Genomic DNA, 17,746 nt, shown 5'->3' with positions numbered 1-17,746 from the left:
TGTACAGTGACACCACGAGGTATCTATTATTATTCCTGTTTTCCATCTGAAGAAACTGAGGCTTAGAGTGATTTGCTGAAAGGCCCCCTCAGTGGAAACAGTAGACAGGCTTATAGTCCAAATTAAAGGGTCCTAAGTTTTTTTGGTTTTGTTTCCATTTAAAAAAAATCAACTTTGGTGAGGTTTAATTTACCTTCAATAAAAAATGCACCCATTTTCGGGGCTTCCCTGGTGGCGCAGTGGTTGAGAGTCTGCCTGCCAATGCAGGGGACACGGGCTCGAGCCCTGGTCTGGGAAGATCCCACATGCCGCGGAGCAACTGGGCCCGTGAGCCACAATTACTGAGCCTGCGCGTCTGGAGCCTGTGCTCCGCAACAAGAAAGGCCGCGATAATGAGAGGCCCGCGCACCGCGATGAAGAGCGGCCTCCGCTTGCCACAACTAGAGAAAGCCCTCGCACAGAAACGAAGACCCAACACAGCCATAAATAAATAAATAAATAAATAAAAATTAAAAAAAAAAAATTGCACCCATTTTAAGCACAGATCAATGAGTTCTGCCGACTGTATAGACCCTTGTAACAGTCACCACAATCAAATGTATAGAACTTTCCATCATCCAACCTCCCAAATTTCTTATACCTCTTGACAGTCAATCCCCATTGCCACCCCTGGTCCCAGGCAGCCACTGATCTGTTTTCTGTCACTACACATAGAAATGATCTTCTCTCCATTCACACGTAAGTGGGATCATACAAGAGCTCTTTCGTGTCTGCCTTCTTTTCACCCAGCATGTTTCCCAGAGCCCTCATGTTGTTGTAGGTATTCCTGGTTTGCTTTTCATTGCTAAGTAATATTCCACTGCATGGAGATACCATAACTAATTTATCCATTCACCTGTCAATGGATGTTTGTATTGTTTTCAGTTTTTGGTTATAATGAATAAAGGTGCTATAAACATGTGTGTACAAATCTTTGTATGGACATACAGTGCGAGTGCAGCTAGGGGTGCAATCGCTGGGTCATAGGGTAAGTACATGTTTCCTTTATAAGATACGGCCAAGTTATTTTCCAAAGTGGGCATATCATCATTGTCTAATCTTTTTAATAAAATCCTGTGCTGTAGGGAAGACAGATACCATCTTTTTTTAACGTGAGGGAACTAAGGCCAGAGGGATTGTGACCTGCTTTACATCACATAGGACAACAGTCTGGGTTACTCGACAGCCTCTGGCCCACAGTACAGTGCCCTCCTACTACATGCCCCCGGGCGACACTTCACTAGGAAGATTGAACTGGTGGTTGCTGCTGTCCTAAACCATCATGGACCCTTTGGCCAAAGAAATAACTCTGTCCTCCCTCATCTTTATCTACCCCATTGAGGCTCCCGTGCCCGAGAGACATGATTCTTGCACAATTTCAAGTGCCTGGAGTTAACTTATTCATTAACTTATTAACTTATTCTTAATGCAGACAAGATTCAGGGATCTTATTCTCTTTGATTAAACAGTGCAGTGAGCAAAGGTTTTTAACTGCATTTCTAGCGATTGCAGGCGAGGGCCTGCTCTGTCAGTAGAATATAATTACGCCAGCTTTCTAATCATCTGCTCATTAATGCCAGCCTTGGTGAGGGGCCTGCTACTTGGTAGATAGGCTTTTTATGGCCTTTAATCTTGTTTTCCTAAGAGCACATAATGTCCTCATACAACAAAGAGAAACCAACCCCCCTTCCCCCAAACCCTTACCTTTTGAGGGTAACAATGTATAAATTACTAATCCATTTGGAAATGATGGCTTTCAATTATTTAAATTTGGTTTGAGGTCTGAGCTTCCCCAGTATTTCAACGGTAAACTTTCACAGCCTAAGACACACATACGTGCATAAATTCGGGATGCTGGTGTGTAAACCTGGATGAGCCTCAAGCCTGGGCCTCCAATTATTCCACAGTATGAGTGTGGGTCTGTGGTGCAACTTTATCTGCATAAACCCAACAAGAAAGACAGAGTCAGAGGGACAAAGAGAGAGAGAGAGAGAGAGAGAGAGAAAGAGACAGATTGAGAAAGACTGAGAGAGAAAAGGAGAGGGAAAGAGAAACAGAAATAGATGCTTCTGTTTAGCTGGCGTTAACCCAATTTCCACCCCATGCAGATCTCCCTTTGCTGGATTCAGGCTGGCTGAGTAGAGGCCTCTGAGCTCAGAGCTGCTTTACTTGGCTCCATCAGGGGAAGAAGGGAACCTGTGATTTCCATTTGGGTTGTGAATTACCTTTAAGTGTGCCTAATGCTTAAAACCACAGATTCAATAAATCTGCACCATATTTCCCCTGGATTCAGCAGAAAACTAATATAATTTTTTACCCCAGCTCTTTTTTAAGGATCAAAGATTTTCTAAGAGAAGGAAAAAAAAAATCTTTTTCATAGGCCTAGTGAGAAGCCATCATTTTTGTTCTCTTTGACAGTAGTTTCCTCTACTTTCCCACCCCAGAAGGTAAAGTACAATACTGTCCTGCAAGAATTTCCAGAAACTTTTGCTATTGTCCTCTACTCTGACTCACCCTTGGCTGAGAAGGAAGGCTAGGCTTTTCCCCAGTTTTACATCTAAAGGAGGAAAGCCCCAGAAAGCCAGGCGCTGGGAATCAGTGGGTAAGCTGGGCCAGAGCCAGGTCCCTGAGTCCCAGTACCAGGATGACTTTGGGAGCTGAAACCGCCATGGACCAGAAAAGCATGGGGAATCCCAGAGTGGAGGCTGGAGCCACACCCTACAGTTTCAAAGCTGGGGCAGGCTAGAGCTGGGCCACATCCATGGGCGCACAAAAGTACCTCCACCTCCCTCCCGCATCCCTGGGTCCCTGAATGGGGAAGCTGGATTGTTTGTTTTTTTGCCGGAGAACACAATGAGAAACTTCTTTGAGATATCATTAGGGGCCCTGTTGCACTGTTGGATCAAACCCGAAAGCCATGAGGACGAAGCAAAGAAACCAATTAGAAAGAGATCTCATTCCTTAAGAGAATATTAACTGTGCTTCTATACAGCTTATGGCCTGCTGATCTGAACTTCAGGTGTCCTAACGTTGGGATAGATGGATGGATTTAGGAACAACGGACAAATAACTGCACTTCCATTTTCTTCATTGCCACTCCAAGGCCACAGCTAATCCTTGGAGTCCAAGACCAAAAGGGCCACTGGGAATCTTCTCAGACTTACCCATTTTAAATCCTTCTGTAATCCTCTCAGCACCCCGATCTGCACTGGGGGCACTTATTTTGAAGCATTCTTTCCCAAATATGTTTTTCTTGCCCTTGGGTGTATCATTCATTTAGTGCCTGTACTGTACCAAACAGTATGCTAGATACTGAGGCGGAAGGTATGAACCACCATGCTCCCATGGAGCCCACAGCCCTCCTTCTCCCGCAGAAATGAGATCCCTTAGGGCAGGGATCAATCCTATCAATTTATGTTTCCCCCAGTAGGCCAGGTATAGGGTTATAGACCCATAGTCCTTGCATGTTGATGGGCTGTACGGATTCAAGAAAATTGTCTTCGATCACCTGCAAATGGGAAGCCTTAATTGGGAACGTAGTCAACTGAAATGCACTAGAACTGCCCGGTCCAATGTGGTAGCCACTAGCCAAGTGTGGCTACTTAAATTTAATTAAAACTAAATTTTAGGGCTTCCCTGGTGGTGCAGTGGTTAAGAATCTGCCTGCCAGTGTAAGGGACATGGGTTCGAGCCCTGGTCCGGAAAGATCCCACATGCCACGGAGCAACTAAGCCCGTGTGCCACAACTCCTGAGCCCACGTGCCACAACTACTGAAGCCCATGCATCTAGAGCCTGTGCTCTGCAACAAGAGAAGCCACTGCAATGAGAAGCCCGCGCACCTCAACAAAGAGTAGCCCCTGCTCACTGCAACTAGAGAAAGCCTGCGCACAGCAACGAAGACCCAACACAGCCAAAAATAAATAAATAAAATAAATTTATAAAAAAAAAAAACAAAAAACCCTAAGTTTTAAAAATTCAGTTCCTCAGTTGCACTAGACATATTTAATATACAGCATAGGTCACCTATGGACTACGCAGATGAAGAACATTTCCATTGTAGAAAGTTCTATTGGACAGCCCTGTTCTAGAATCCTTTCATAATTCAGGTTTTCTTTCAAGCTGCAAGGCACAATTTCCACACGCTATTACTGGGTTGCCCGGACAGCCTTCCCCAACTGAGTTCTCTTGATTCAGCAAGCAAGCTCTTGGAAAACCAGGGCCCACCTCAACACGTCTATTAGGTTGGTATCGTGCAGCCTCTACCTCTGTTTAGACCAATGCTCCCCCATCCTTCAAGGTCCAACTCAACCGCCCTTTTTTCCTGAACTCTCCCAGCCCTCTTCTTTGAATGGATGTACATGTTTCTATAGAGCATAACCCAAGTTGATTACACGCTGTCTTGTATTACACTCTACGGGGCTGTTCCATAAGGTTAAGCAGACTGTTAACGGCATAAGTGTGCTCAGTGAGGTGGTAAGTAGGGACTGAGATTCAGCCCACCTTCCACTCTCCAGGCTGTATGGCTTGGTGTGTTTGTGTGTCCCCTACCAAAAGTGCCCTTTTCCTAATTTGCATGAGCATGTCATACAGGATGGTGGCAGCCTTGGTTCTCTAACCATCCTGAGGGCATGAGTCTTGTCTGCCACACAAGATGATGGCTCTGTGAAGGAGGCGACTGGATCTTCTCCTTTCTCACCAGTCACACCCCACTCAAGGCCAGATTCCGCAGACATATGGGGCACTCCTGGAACTTACAGTTCTGGTGACTTTTGGTCATGTTCTCTGAGTCCAGTGCATGGTAGAACTCGTAGGCTGAGCGGCCAAGCAGCTCTTCAGGATGGTAACCAACCAGTTCTGTGATTCTAAATATTTTTTAAAAAGCAAGGAGGAAGAGAAAGACCATATGAATATGAGAAGGGGCTCAAGGACCTGTATGTAGAAGGTAATTCAAATGCACACATTCAATGAAACACACTCCAAACATCCCGGTCGTACCATTCATCCAAGCGAAAAAAAAAAAAACAACAACAAACATGGTGGTCAACCTGCAACTATGGGTCTACCGAACCTCCACTCTTCCTGCCCTTCCTGGATTGTGTCTGGGGAGGAAGGAAAAGCACCTGTTCAGGGGCTCCCTACCTCCCACCCCCAAATAGACACATGTGCCTTGCTCCAGTGACCACTGGAAGGGGCTCTCATTGCCCCCCACCCACAGTTTTTGCAGACAAGGGAGCAGAGATGCAGAGAGGGTAGACAATTTGCTTGATGTCTACACAAGTGTCCGGGGACAGAGCAAGAATGAAAACGGGAACATCCTGACTATTCCAGCTTATTCTAGTAGAGGGCGATATAAATGAAAAGTGAAAATTATGTGGTCCCAAGTTGGGAAAAGCATGGAGGCGGCCTTTGCATGTGTGTTAACCACGGATTGAGGAGGGACCCAGGCAGGTGGAGCCCTGTCTGTGCTTAAACCTTCTCCCCTCGGGTCCTGCCTGGTGACCTCAGATACCTCCTAGACATCAGGTTTGCCTTCATGGGTTCTCCTACTTGTTCTTCCTATCTCAAGGAAAGGAGGGAGGGCAGGAGGTGCCGAGAGGAACAGATACAAAATCATAGTCTCAGAAATGTGCCTCTTCGTTACACTCTGATAAATAGGCAGCTTCCGTGTAAGGTGTCTGCCTTAGGTGGGAAGTGGGCAGAGAAAAAGCAAATGTGGAGAACCATGAAGAATCACTTAACTCTTTGAGGACCCTCTGCTCTGTGCTAGAATCATTAAAATAAACAAAGCCCTGCCCAAGAACCACCAGATAAACTGCTTTCCCACGTCATACCTAAACATTATTTCTCTTCATCTTTGTTCTCTCACATTTTTTCTAACGGGCTCACTGTCTTGTTTACTTAGCCTATCACGAGAGAGAAGTGATGCTATATCCTCATCATTACAAGCTCTATTTTGGAATACATGACTCCGGGGGCACAGCCCTGTCACCTGTCCACGCTGGAGAGGAACAGTGTGGAGAGGAAAGCAGAAGCCGTGGCTCCTTGGTCTCCTGTCTCTACTCCTCTCTCCCGCTCCATATGGGTTTTGCACAGGTCAGACGAAATCGTCCTAAAATATTATTTCCATTCTGTCACCCCTCTATGTAAGCATCTCCAGCTTACCTAGGACCAACCACATCCAGAGTAAATAAACTCCACCTAACTTCTAAGCCCCCAGAGTCTTGTCTCCATCTTCCAAGCAGTCTGATTTGCAGCTGATCGGCAGCATGGCAGGTCCCCCTCCCCGGTAGACCCCTCTCCTCGCAGTTCCCACCCCTGGCAAACCCATGCTTGCCGCAGAGCCTTGAGGCCTTCTCTTCTCCGAGCCCTGACAATGACAGGGCCAGCTCGAGGTCTCGCCTTGTCCCTGGAGCTTTCTCCAGGTTCCCCTTCTCATCGAGTCCTAACAGGCAAACACAATGTCACGAGGAGTTATGTATGCTTCTCTCCACATCCTAGGCTGCCAACCCCTGAGCTCAGGGACCAAATTCTCCTTTGGCCTCCGCTACAACGGGTGCTCAGTAAATGCTAGAGTAGCCAACCAATGGACTGATAGTCTTTGGGGGCCTAAGGTACAATCAGAGCCCTGTCTAGCCCAGCACTGCTAAGGAACCTGGGCACTAATGGTCCACTTTTCTTCCTAGAGCATGGTCACCTGTCTCGGTGCATGATGGTGCACACACACAGCCTTCAGGGCGGCCCTCATGATATTCAATCCATCCTGTCTCCATTCCGTAAGGTGTGTCTGGTGTTGAAGTGGGCAGAGAAGAGGCAAATTCTCTGCCTAGGTGAGACTTGGGGGTTAAAGCCTTTGTCAAACAATGGGCAACACAACAGAGCTGAGAAGCTTAGGTCTCAGTTGATTTAGCGCAGCGGGGATTTCTCCAGTGAGATTCCAGCAGCTCACCTGCACCAGCCAGTTGGTCTCAGACCAGGAGGATCTGTCCCCTCACTTGGCCCGGAGCAGAGAGGTCTCTGAACTCATCAGCAACAGACATGTTCCTCGGCTGCCTACCTCCAGGGCTGGCATTCATGGCACCTTAGCCAAGGTGGAGATTCAGGGAGAACAAGGAGACGGCCGCAGTGCTGGCCCTTCCTTTCCTACACCCACGTAGCTTTTCTGATGGGTCCCATGCCTTTCAGCCTTAGCCTGGGAATCAGAATTGCACCGGTGGGCTGTGCTGACAATGGGCTGGCCATTTACAGGCTCACCAATGTGCCAGATAAACTACTTCTGTTCCTGAACTAGGTCTAGAGTTTCCTAGAGACCCTCAAAAATGAGGCTGTTCTGGGAAAGATCTGACTCTACTCCGTGAAGAGATTACACTTTCTTTCAAGATTAGAATCTTTTAAAATGCTCAAAGTAAATGTTTATTATAATCAGCCTCAAATAAAATATTTCTTAATCTAATTAATGTACCATCCATTCAGAGGCACACAATGGGCATGTTTTGGAAGTGGACAAACAAACCTCGATTTCAGAATTGCCAGCTCTCTTCCCAGTAGCAGCCTTCATTTATCTTGTCAACTAAAATAAATATTTAACGTCTCCTTCTTTATGCCTTTAAACAGACGACTATAAAAACTGGGAAATACACATACCCCAAACACAATTGAAGAACATTCGACTGGTCAGACTTCACAAAACCAGGAAACCCCAACTCAAAGCTAATGGTCGTTGCCCTCAATCTGCAGGCATGCCGACGCCAGCGGGGAGGCTAACGAACCCGGTTTGTTTATAGGGTTGGCCTCCACGGCACACAAGGGCCCTCCCTGCTCATTTCCCGCTGTCCCAGGGAAGCCTCCAGAGCTGGGCTGTGATAACACCATTTCATCTGCTCTCTTCACCAGGGGCAGGGGAACTATTTTTTTTTTTCTTTTCTTTCTTTCTGTCTAATTAAGGGGCCCTGACTCTCTGGAGGAAAAAAAAAAATCAGTTTGGGGTCACCCATAAATTTCAAAAGTCACCTCAGTAGTGCTGTTCTCTTTGTAGAGCGGAAGAAAATATAAAAGGACTTAATTCAGCAGACTTCAGAAATGAGAAGCACAGAGGTCCCTGTTTAATAATAAAGTAGGAAAAGAACCAGATCAAGGATGAGGTGAGGAGAGAAATGTAGACATTGACAGGCAGCCCCAGGAGGCAGAGGCAGAAGGAAGAAAGAAAAAAATAAACTAGAGAATGGAGAGGAAAAAAAGGTGGTTAAAATCTGAAGTTAGTGTCGCCCCAAGGAAATATGTGGGTCAGACAGCTGGGCCCTGGATTTCAGAGTCAGGTCTGCCTCACAATGTAAAATGACAGTTACTGCTCGTCCATTGCTCTTTACCCTTAAAAATGTTGCGAGGCCCTTTTCAACATGGACTACCTGTGGCTGAGCGCTAGGAAGAAATGGACTCTCCGGCTGGGCTGCAGTGTCAGTGCCCTGTGGCCTCCTAGGCAGAAGGAATGCGGCGCAGGCCTGAGGCGGCTCCATCACGCGCCCGCCCACGAGGGACGAGGCAGCAAGCTCCCTACTTCACACGCCAAGCCTGGAGTCAAACAAGGTCTGGCTGCAGTTTTTACCCCTGTTCCCTACGAGTACAGGATTCACTCAGTAAACTAATCGTGGACGGTTAGAGAGCATTTAAACTATTTGAGAGGATAAAAGTTTTAAGTACTTCATAACCACCTATTTGTTTTCCAAGGAATGCATTTGCTAATAAAACCATCCTTCTATTAAGGTCTGCTTTCTTTCCTTCCTGCCTTCTGGCAATGCCCTCTCCTAGGCAACACTTGACTCACCTCATTTTGGTTTCTGTATGTGCTTTTAGCTTTGAAACTGCATTTCCCCAATAATATCCAAACTATTCACTAACATAGATTTCAATGACATTTGTTTTAATATATTTCTATCCAGATTTTCTTGGCTTTAAACAACAATACTTTTGCCTTGTGTTTTCCTCCAGTAGTACACGGTTAAGTGAATATCTATACAACCAGCTCCATAGTTAATGGATAATGAATTTCCATCCTATCAGTGTTATGTGTTACAGTTGGGGTGAATTTATTCATAGTATACATAGGAGGGTAGCCCTGGCTCAATCCTGGACTGACCCTGAGTGCCACCAAATGCTACAGCTGCCTTTCATTACCTTGAAACCCACAAGCAGGAAGGGGAAATTTGCCTTGAATTGTAGCAGGAGAGAAGCAGATCATGCAGAGGAATAATTTTTGAATTGTGAGGTCTATTACACTTTGAAATAAATTCCAAAGAGGATTTGTAGAGCTGCCTCTTCCAAGGAGTATTTCAAGCAGATTAGACAGGATGATATACAAGCATTTCTCATAAATCTGTTCAAACTTTCTTAGGGCTGATTTCAGAACATCGTCGTTTGGAGGAGACACAGATGCACAAGGAGAGCATTTAAAGTTTCTTCTAACTCAGGGATTTAAAGAAACACACTATACCGTCTTACATAAGATAGGTAAAGAAAGACTACTGTGTATGTCTGCAAAAATATTTAGAATACACTAAATACGAAACTAAAAATGACATGTAATATATCAGTCTGAAAGATCACTTTGAATTAAAGATGCCACTTATCCTCTAAAAAAAAGTAAAATAATTTGTTAAATGTATCTCAGTACACAATGAAAGTATATAATCTTTTACTATTAATTTGCCCAAAGTCAGTCTATTTTCTTCTCAGACTTTAATACTGTTGCTTTTCAGGTGTTTTGATGTGTGTGTTTTATAACTCATGACTCTATAATATTATTGACAGCCTCTTTACAATCCTCAACTATCTCCTCACTTTTATCATCATCACTACTACCAACTTCTTCGTATAAAAAGAATTCACCGCAGATTTGATCCACAGAATTTGAAATGCAGGCATCTTAACTTATCAAACTGTAACTCCTGATATTATTACACCCTACGCTGCCTTAACCCAATGACAAAACAGGGTTGCCCTCAAATTCTTTATCTGTAAAAATTACAGGACCCTCCTTGTTAATTTGAAAATTTTACTATTATGATAACTTTTCCCCCAGTGATACTTCTCTCATCCACATAATTTGCTTTTATAATTTATTTCTAACATACAGGAAGACTCATAAAACACACAAAATCACAGTGGGATTATATGCATTATAGATTTGCCCCACTCTCCTTGATGGCTTGGCTTCTTTCACAGTTATTCTCTTTCTCCACTAGATGGCGCCTCCACGTGAATTTAAGAACCACCGCATTTTATTTTATTTTTTTTTAATTTTAATTTTAATTTATTTTTTGGCTGCATTGGGTCTTCGTTGCCGCGTGCGGGCTTTCTCTAGTTGCGATGAGCGGGGGCTACTCTTTGTTGTGGTGCGCGGGCTTCTCATCGCGGTGGCTTCTCTTGTTGTGAAGCATGGGCTCTAGGCACATGGGCTTCAGTAGTTGCAGCACGCGGGCTCAGTAGTTGCAGAACACGGGCCCTAGAGCGTGCGGGCTTCAGTAGTTGCGGTGCATGGGCTCAGTAGTTGCAGCGCACAGACTCAGTAGTTGTGGCTCGCAGGCTCTAGAGCGCAGGCTCAGTAGTTGCGGCGCACGGGCTTGGTTGCTCTGCGGCATGTGGGACCTTCCCGGACCGGGGATCGAACCCGTGTCCCCTGCATTGGTAGGCCAATTCTTAACCACTGCACCACCAGGGAAGTCCCAGAACCACCCCCGTTTTAAAGTTAAACTACTTGAGAACAATTTTTGTCTTCCTTTTGGGGGAATGGTTCATTAAGTTGCTCATGTCTCAAACTCCAAACTCTTGGAGATCAGGAATCATCTCTTTTCTTCTTTGATATAATTAGTCTCTGGCACTGGGTTAAATATATAGCAGATGCTCAATAAATAACAGTTCATTAATTGGCTGCTCATTTTAGGAGACAGAGTATAACACCTCTATTTGAATCATAAATGGAGATGAGATCATCCATTACACTGATAATCAGGATATTCTTCTTTAAACCTGCTACTCAACTTTACTCCCCCTATCTAGAGCAATTGACTGTATATACACATAAGTGTGACTGACATATAAATTGTTATAGAATTCACTTCTAACAATATTTGCTGTTTCAGATCATTAATACAGGACTTGACATGGTCCTCTGACCCTCTGTTAAGAGGAGCAGGATGAATGCATTTTGAATCATCTGCATTCCTTTATTCAACTTCAGATGTTTCAGAATAAGTTGTTTCAGGTTCAGTTGATTTTGGAAACCTGAGACTTAAACACAAGATTAGAGTACTCTTTTCTATTTTATTTGTCGCTCCCCCCTCCTTTCCTCTCTGTTCTCCCCTTTTTCTCCATGATCCTTCTCTTTTTTTGTTTGTTTATGTCTATGGTCTCAATACATCTAAGAAAAAGTACCAAACAGCCTCAAAAGTGATTTTGTGGGTTCTACTTGCCTTACATTTTCATCAGATTCTTCCTAACTTTCCCATTGGGAAAATAATCCCCTTTATGGGAAATCGCAGCCCCTCATGTGTGCCAGATGTCATTAAATCTAGTGAATTCCCTGATTAAAACGGAATGCCCCCCACCCCACCCTGCTATGATATGTAAGTGTGGGTTTTTGAAGCATTGATCTTGGAAGAGGTGTGTGTGTGTGTGTGTGTGTGAGAGAGAGAGTATGAATATGTGTATATCCTTCCCCATCCCAATACAAAAAGTGTAAACAAGACAAGCTACCAAAACCAAAATATCCTAGTCTTCATCAAGGCAATTGAGAAATAACACATAGGTATTAAGGACTTAAAACAGTCACTTTATAAACTGTCTAAGCCATGTCTGTGCCCTTGTTAACTAATCTGCTAATCCGTTAAACACAACTTCTGTGTGGCACAGCATTCTGTGTCTTTAGATGCCTCTGCATCCATCTTTCCAGCACCTCTGAATTCAGAGTTTGGGCCATGTAATTAGGTTTCTTGAAAGGCAAGATTCTGCTGAAAGTGCAATGTGTCTAGCAAACCTTATAAGCAATATCACCCTCCACACTCTGAGTCACAAAGCCCTAAATCACAGGTTCCGTCAAGCCAGGATCGACTCTGCCTACCAGCCCTGAACCAAACTAAGAAGTCAGTGCAGGGTCCCTCCCCTTTCTGGGAAGAGGGTCTTCTCCACTCGTAGGCACCCAATTGCTCATGTTATTGTCCCCTCTTCCTTTTACCCAAAGGTTAGATGCTTTCAAGAAATGACCTGAAATTCATTCAAAACAAGATAATGAATGAGGGATAACTTCAAATTACCCTTTCCAGAGGATTTTTTTCCCCTTCACATTAACAAGGATCAAAGTCTTAAGTTTAAAAAAAAAAATCCTTCTTTTCTGTTATCTAGGGATGAGGAGTGATTTTCTAGGACAGTAGTGTTTTCCCAGTGCTTCTGGGGTCACACTAGGGCTGTGCTTCACACGCAGCTTTCACTGCCTGCACTGCTCCAGCCGCTCCAAGGCTAAGGCATGCGGAGCACCGCACCGCCCCACCCCACCTCGAAGCTGGAGACACGCGGGCTACGCGGCAGGATTTCTCGTCTCAGAAGATTACGGAGAGGGGTGCACATTACAAAACTGTATCTTCGGGTTTCCCTGGTGGCGCAGTGGTTGAGAATCTGCCTGCCAAAGCAGGGGACACGGGTTCGAGCCCTGGTCTGGGAAGATCCCACATGCCGCGGAGCAACTGGGCCCGTGAGCCACAATTACTGAGCCTGCGCATCTGGAGCCTGTGCCCCGCAACAAGAGAGGCCGTGACAGTGAAAGGCCCGCGCACCGCGATGAAGAGTGGCCCCTGCTTGCCGCAACTAGAGAAAGCCCTCGCACAGAAACAAAGACCCAACACAGCCAAAAAAATTAATTAATTAATAATTTTTAAAAAACCAAAAACAAAACTGTATCTTCTGCCCAGGATGGTTCTTGGAATACAAAGACTACCTCTGAGAAATAACCTTACACACAGCATGGATTTCTCAGGTGCCTGCCTTTGGAATAATCTCTCTCTCTAATTATCCTTGTATCACAAAAATGACAATCTGAACAGCCATGATAAACGCTGACTGTGTCAAAGTTTCAGGACACAAGTCTTCACATGTGACATTTTCTCCCTATGAGGTTAGAGCGCTTCTTTCTACATCTGGAACTACACACTACCTCCAAGAGCCTTGAATCCAGCACTCTGGGGACAGGAGTGACTCAAGGACACTTTTACAAAAGTTCTTAAACCTGGAGTGGCACCAGCTAACACCAGGTCAGTCTAGAATCAGGGGAGAGAAACTCAGCTGAGCCTGGAAAGTAGGGCCGCACCCATGAAGAAATCCAGACACCCATGGGACATCCAGCAGAAGAGAGAAAGGTGGGCAGGCCTGGGGGGCGCTGAGCAGGAGCTCTCTCCTGGGGTCTTTGGCTTCCTGCTGGCTGGGAAGGTGAGGCAGTTTCCTGCTGGTGGGTCTCTCCTTCTTCCAGGCCCCCAGCCTCTACATGCCTCCAGAAGAGGTCTTGGCCCCTTGAGTTTAGTGGGGAGACTAGCTTTGGGGGAGGGCAAAAACAGGGAGCAAGACATCAGCAGGAACAAAAAGCCTCCCATCAGTTACGGGGTTTGTGGTTTTCAAAGCGCTTCCATAGCCATCATCTCATCGTACACTGATCCTGTGAAACAGGTGCAGACAGTATTCTCATCTGCGTTATAGAGAAGGGGAAGCTGAGATCTCAGGGTTTCTGGAGAAACCCTAGACGGTGAGAGGGGAGAGGCTGGAGCAGCAAAGAGCTGCCACAAAAACTATGACTCTGGACAAACGTGGTGACTCTGGACACTGCTGAAATTGGGGTCAGGTGGCGAGATCCCTGAAGGCCACCTCTGGGCATGCACTAGTCAGCAGGCTGCAGCGGCAGCTCCTGAAGCCAGGCCTGCCCAGCCCAGCCACCGCTCCTGGCCTGTCCTTCCCTCTCTGATGGCAGCCACTGCCCACGGCATCTATCCTTCCCTGTCTTCCTCCTTCCACCTCCCGATCCGCCCATGTTCCCAACGCCCAGGCACAGAGGGGAGGGCAGAGGACAGGCAGGGGGCAGTCAGAGCCATCCCTCCCGCCCCTTCCACAACAACCCAAGCCTCTTCCCCACCTGTTTCAAGCCTCTCCTCAAGCTGAAACTAGAGGGACATGGATTACATGTGCAGCCTTAGGTGCTCTTTCAACTACTCTAATAAAGAAGCAATTTAGGGTGAGGACCACAGCTAACACCGAACACTTCCTATTGGATTGGAACTTAGGCCGTCTCACTGAATCAAGGCTCTTAACCACTACGTTCTCTCCTAAGAGAATCTCCAGTTAGGCCTGGCTTTGGGGGTTAGGGTCTGGCTGAGTTCCCTTCCTTGAAAAGCCTTCCAAAGTAGACTGGACAGTAGCTGGAATGGAGGTGACACAGGAGGAGCAAAGGCCGAGGAAAGAGCTCATTCATTGAAAAGAACACACAGGAGCCACGCGGCCGTAGGGCAGCTTCCAGGCCAGAAACCAAAGCTCCCAGCTGGCCTCTGAATCGGGGGTGCTAATGGAGATCTCTAGACCCTCGTCTCCTGGGGAGGGAGAGTGGCCTGGAGATTTCCTAGGAGCCTGACACATATGTGGAGGAATATGTACACACCACCGCGATCCACCATGACAGCAGCAGCACCCCAGATCAGCTCTGCTGTGACAACAGGGGACAGCCCAATATGGTATGAGGAACCCCTTGGTGGCACTGATGGGATGCAACAGTGACCTGCACCCAGCAATACAACATTAATGCCGCAGACCCACACCCCGACCACAGGCGCGCACACACGCACACACACGCACACACGCATACGCGCGCGCCCCGCTGGACCCCACCTGTCGTCACAGTAGGTGAACTTCATGTCCATGCTGTGGCGGCTCAGGAAGGTCTTGCTGTCCAGGGGGATGTCCATGTGGGACGGGTGCTGGATGGGCTCACACATGATGATGAGGCAGGACAGCAGCGGCTCCTTGCAGCCGCAGAGACTGCTGTGAGGGGGGCAGTTGTTGTAGACCTTCACCTGGCCCGTGCAGTGCAGGACCTGGAGACCAGCCGCGGAGGGTCAGACGTGGAGCCGAGAGCCAGGGGCGGGGGGGAAGGGGGGGGCGCAGTCGGGACTCCAACCCAGGCCTGACGTCCTACCTTCCAGGTGGCCGACTTGAGGTTGACGGTGCGGCCTCTGTTGGTGACTGTGCACTTCATCCTCATGAAGAAGTCCCGCTCTGTGGACATGTCTTTGCTTTTCTTCCCAAAACCAGAGCCTGGATAGAGAAGCGTATGGGAGCCAGCTGAAGTTTCGTGTTTGTATTCAGAGGGGGGGCAGTTTTTCAGGGCAACATTGTGTGTGTGTGTGTGTGTGTGTGTGTGTGTGTGTGTGTGTGTGTGTGTGTGTGTGTGTGTGTGTGTGTGTGTGTGTTCCCCGAGGAGTGGCTCTCTGAGCACGCGCAGACTGCCCTGAATGCTCCGTGCTACCCTGGCTGTGGACCAAGGCTCGCTCATCTCCAGCCTGTCTCCCACTGCTGAAGGGTCAGGGCTGTTCCAGTGTGTTATCTCCCACTGCACCTCGCACTCCAGAGCGGCCAGGCGATGAGTGACCATCGGCCATGATCTTAGCAAACCTCTCCCAGGGCGGGCCCAGGTTCCGTAGACGGAATTCCAAGGGACAGTCTGGGCGAGACCACAATTACTCCAAGGGGATAAGCCTCTCGGGTTGGAAATGTCCCTTAGACACCCCTGTCTTTTCTTCAGTCCTGCCCCTCCAGTGCCCTAGTTTCAACCTGCAATGGCTGCATTCAGGATCCTGCACCATTTGCTTTCTCCCTAAAGTGACATAGGTCAAGGCTCAAGAGAGACTGCTGGTCCAAATCCCCTGTGGTGAGCAAGTTCACCTTGAGGATTAACTCAACACAGATCATATCCTTTCTCAGCCAGAATTAAATAAATCACCAAGACAAACAAGATTGCTTCCTTCCTTATAGTCTCCAAATAGCCTGGCCATTCAGAACCTCTCCCACTTTTTGTTTAAAAAAAAAAAAAGTGATGAATGCAGTAAGTGCCAGCTGAGCCCCCCGTCCATGTCTAAATTCTGCCATCCTGGACCTTCCAAGGTACACTCCTGCCCCCTGCCCAGCATCTCAGAACAACCCAGAGCCTTGCTTCAAATCATCACACCCCTCCCTCTGGCATGGCCACCAGCTTCTGCACCTGAACCCCCAGGGGGCTGTGACTTATTTGGGTGACACAGCCCCAAATCACTGTGTGTTGAATGAATTGTGGCACCTTTGAATTTATCTTAAACATCCCTAGGAGAGCCCACTAAGTAACAGACCAGATGGTGAGTCTTTTCTTTTTTAAAGAGAGAATATTCCTCCATCATGATTATAAAACCATCTCTCCCATACTCAATTATGTTTCTTCCTACAATTCTAATTCCCACAAGTGGGGTTTGCACATCATGAGACATTCCTGTATCTTGGGGCCTGGACACAGCACCAGCACCAGCTCAGGTGCTGAGAAGTGGGCTGGAGGGACTCATCTGTGGCTGTGACATGGGTTAGGGCCGTGGCCTCCAGACCTGTTAACTTCTGAGTTTTCCCCATTCTGCCATTTGGTTAATCTTTCTAAACACAGCTCCAACCAGATTACTCCACCTCTGCCCCAAAACTTCCACCAGCTCCCCTCTGTCTACAAGGAAGAGGATCGAGGCCCAATTCCTGGCCTTCAAAGCCTTCCACAACCAGCCTTATCTTTCTCTGGGTGCTCGCACTAACCCTGTGCTTACAGATCATTCAGGTCGGCACCTTCAAAGGCTTTGCTGATTCACTGATTTGGATCCCAAGTCCTCAACACAGAGACCAAGAGATCTAAAGTTCTACTCGGATCAACAGAGTAGAGTCCTGCTGAATCATGGCACTTGGGAGCTGGAAGGTCCTAGACTTTGCCTGGTCCAATACTGTCACTTTGAAAAGAAAGACTCCCAGGAACAGAGCAATGAAGTGACTCGGTTCAGGTCACATGATCAGATTGAGACTAGGGTCAGAGGTTGAACTAAGACTGAGAACCCAAGGGTCCAAGGGTTTCCAGAGTAGAGAAGAAATAAAGAGACTTTTTGGTTTTCTCGGGCTTCCAGCACCTGTTTTAGAAAGGGATTCAGAAGCTCTGGCAGCCCCTTCCTCACAGAACCAAACAAGAGTTTCTCAGCGGCACAGAGAAGACAGTGAACAGCCCAGAGTGCTCCCCAGCCTGTGTACGCCCGGAGCCAGGTGGCCTTCGGGAGGGAGAGCAGAGGCGCTGGGCGGGGAGGCCGTGGTGGGGTGGGTGGAGGTGCTGGTAATCCTGCGCTTTGCAGGCTCGGTCTGTAACAAGGGTAGAAGTGGGCCAATGAAGTGTCTGCTTTTGCAGCATGTGTGGTAATAAGAGCAAAACCTTGCAGGCTTGATACCACTGCCTCTGTCATTCAGGTTGGACAAGCACACACTCCATGGCAGTGACAGGTGAGAGATAGAATAAGGGGATGTCTAGACTCGGGCACAATCTGCGCAGGGCAGAGATCGACTCTGAGGTTCAGAAGGGACCTTGAAAATCATTAAGTCCCCTTCTTCTCAAAGCTTCAGTCCACTTGACAATATGCCCAT

The 17,746-nt window shown here is 47.1% G+C and overlaps 1 protein-coding gene across 1 annotated transcript in view; it reads right to left on the bottom strand.

Annotated features, from left to right (window-relative positions):
* EPAS1 (endothelial PAS domain protein 1) overlaps positions 1-17,746 on the bottom strand; it is an 89,169-nt gene that overhangs the window by 12,451 nt on the left and 58,972 nt on the right. Inside the window, exons 5-7 of the mRNA XM_061168546.1 lie at positions 15,255-15,373; positions 14,948-15,153; positions 4,796-4,902 (exon numbers count right to left, since the gene is read on the bottom strand). Coding sequence (XP_061024529.1) covers positions 4,796-4,902; positions 14,948-15,153; positions 15,255-15,373 — 432 coding nt within the window. The remainder of the gene's footprint in view (positions 1-4,795; positions 4,903-14,947; positions 15,154-15,254; positions 15,374-17,746) is intronic.

This window comes from Eubalaena glacialis, chromosome 14 (genome assembly GCF_028564815.1).
Source record: "Eubalaena glacialis isolate mEubGla1 chromosome 14, mEubGla1.1.hap2.+ XY, whole genome shotgun sequence".
NCBI classification, from domain to species: domain Eukaryota; kingdom Metazoa; phylum Chordata; class Mammalia; order Artiodactyla; family Balaenidae; genus Eubalaena; species Eubalaena glacialis.
The sequence above is the reverse complement of the archived record's forward strand: the minus strand, read 5'-3'. Positions and strand labels throughout refer to the sequence as shown.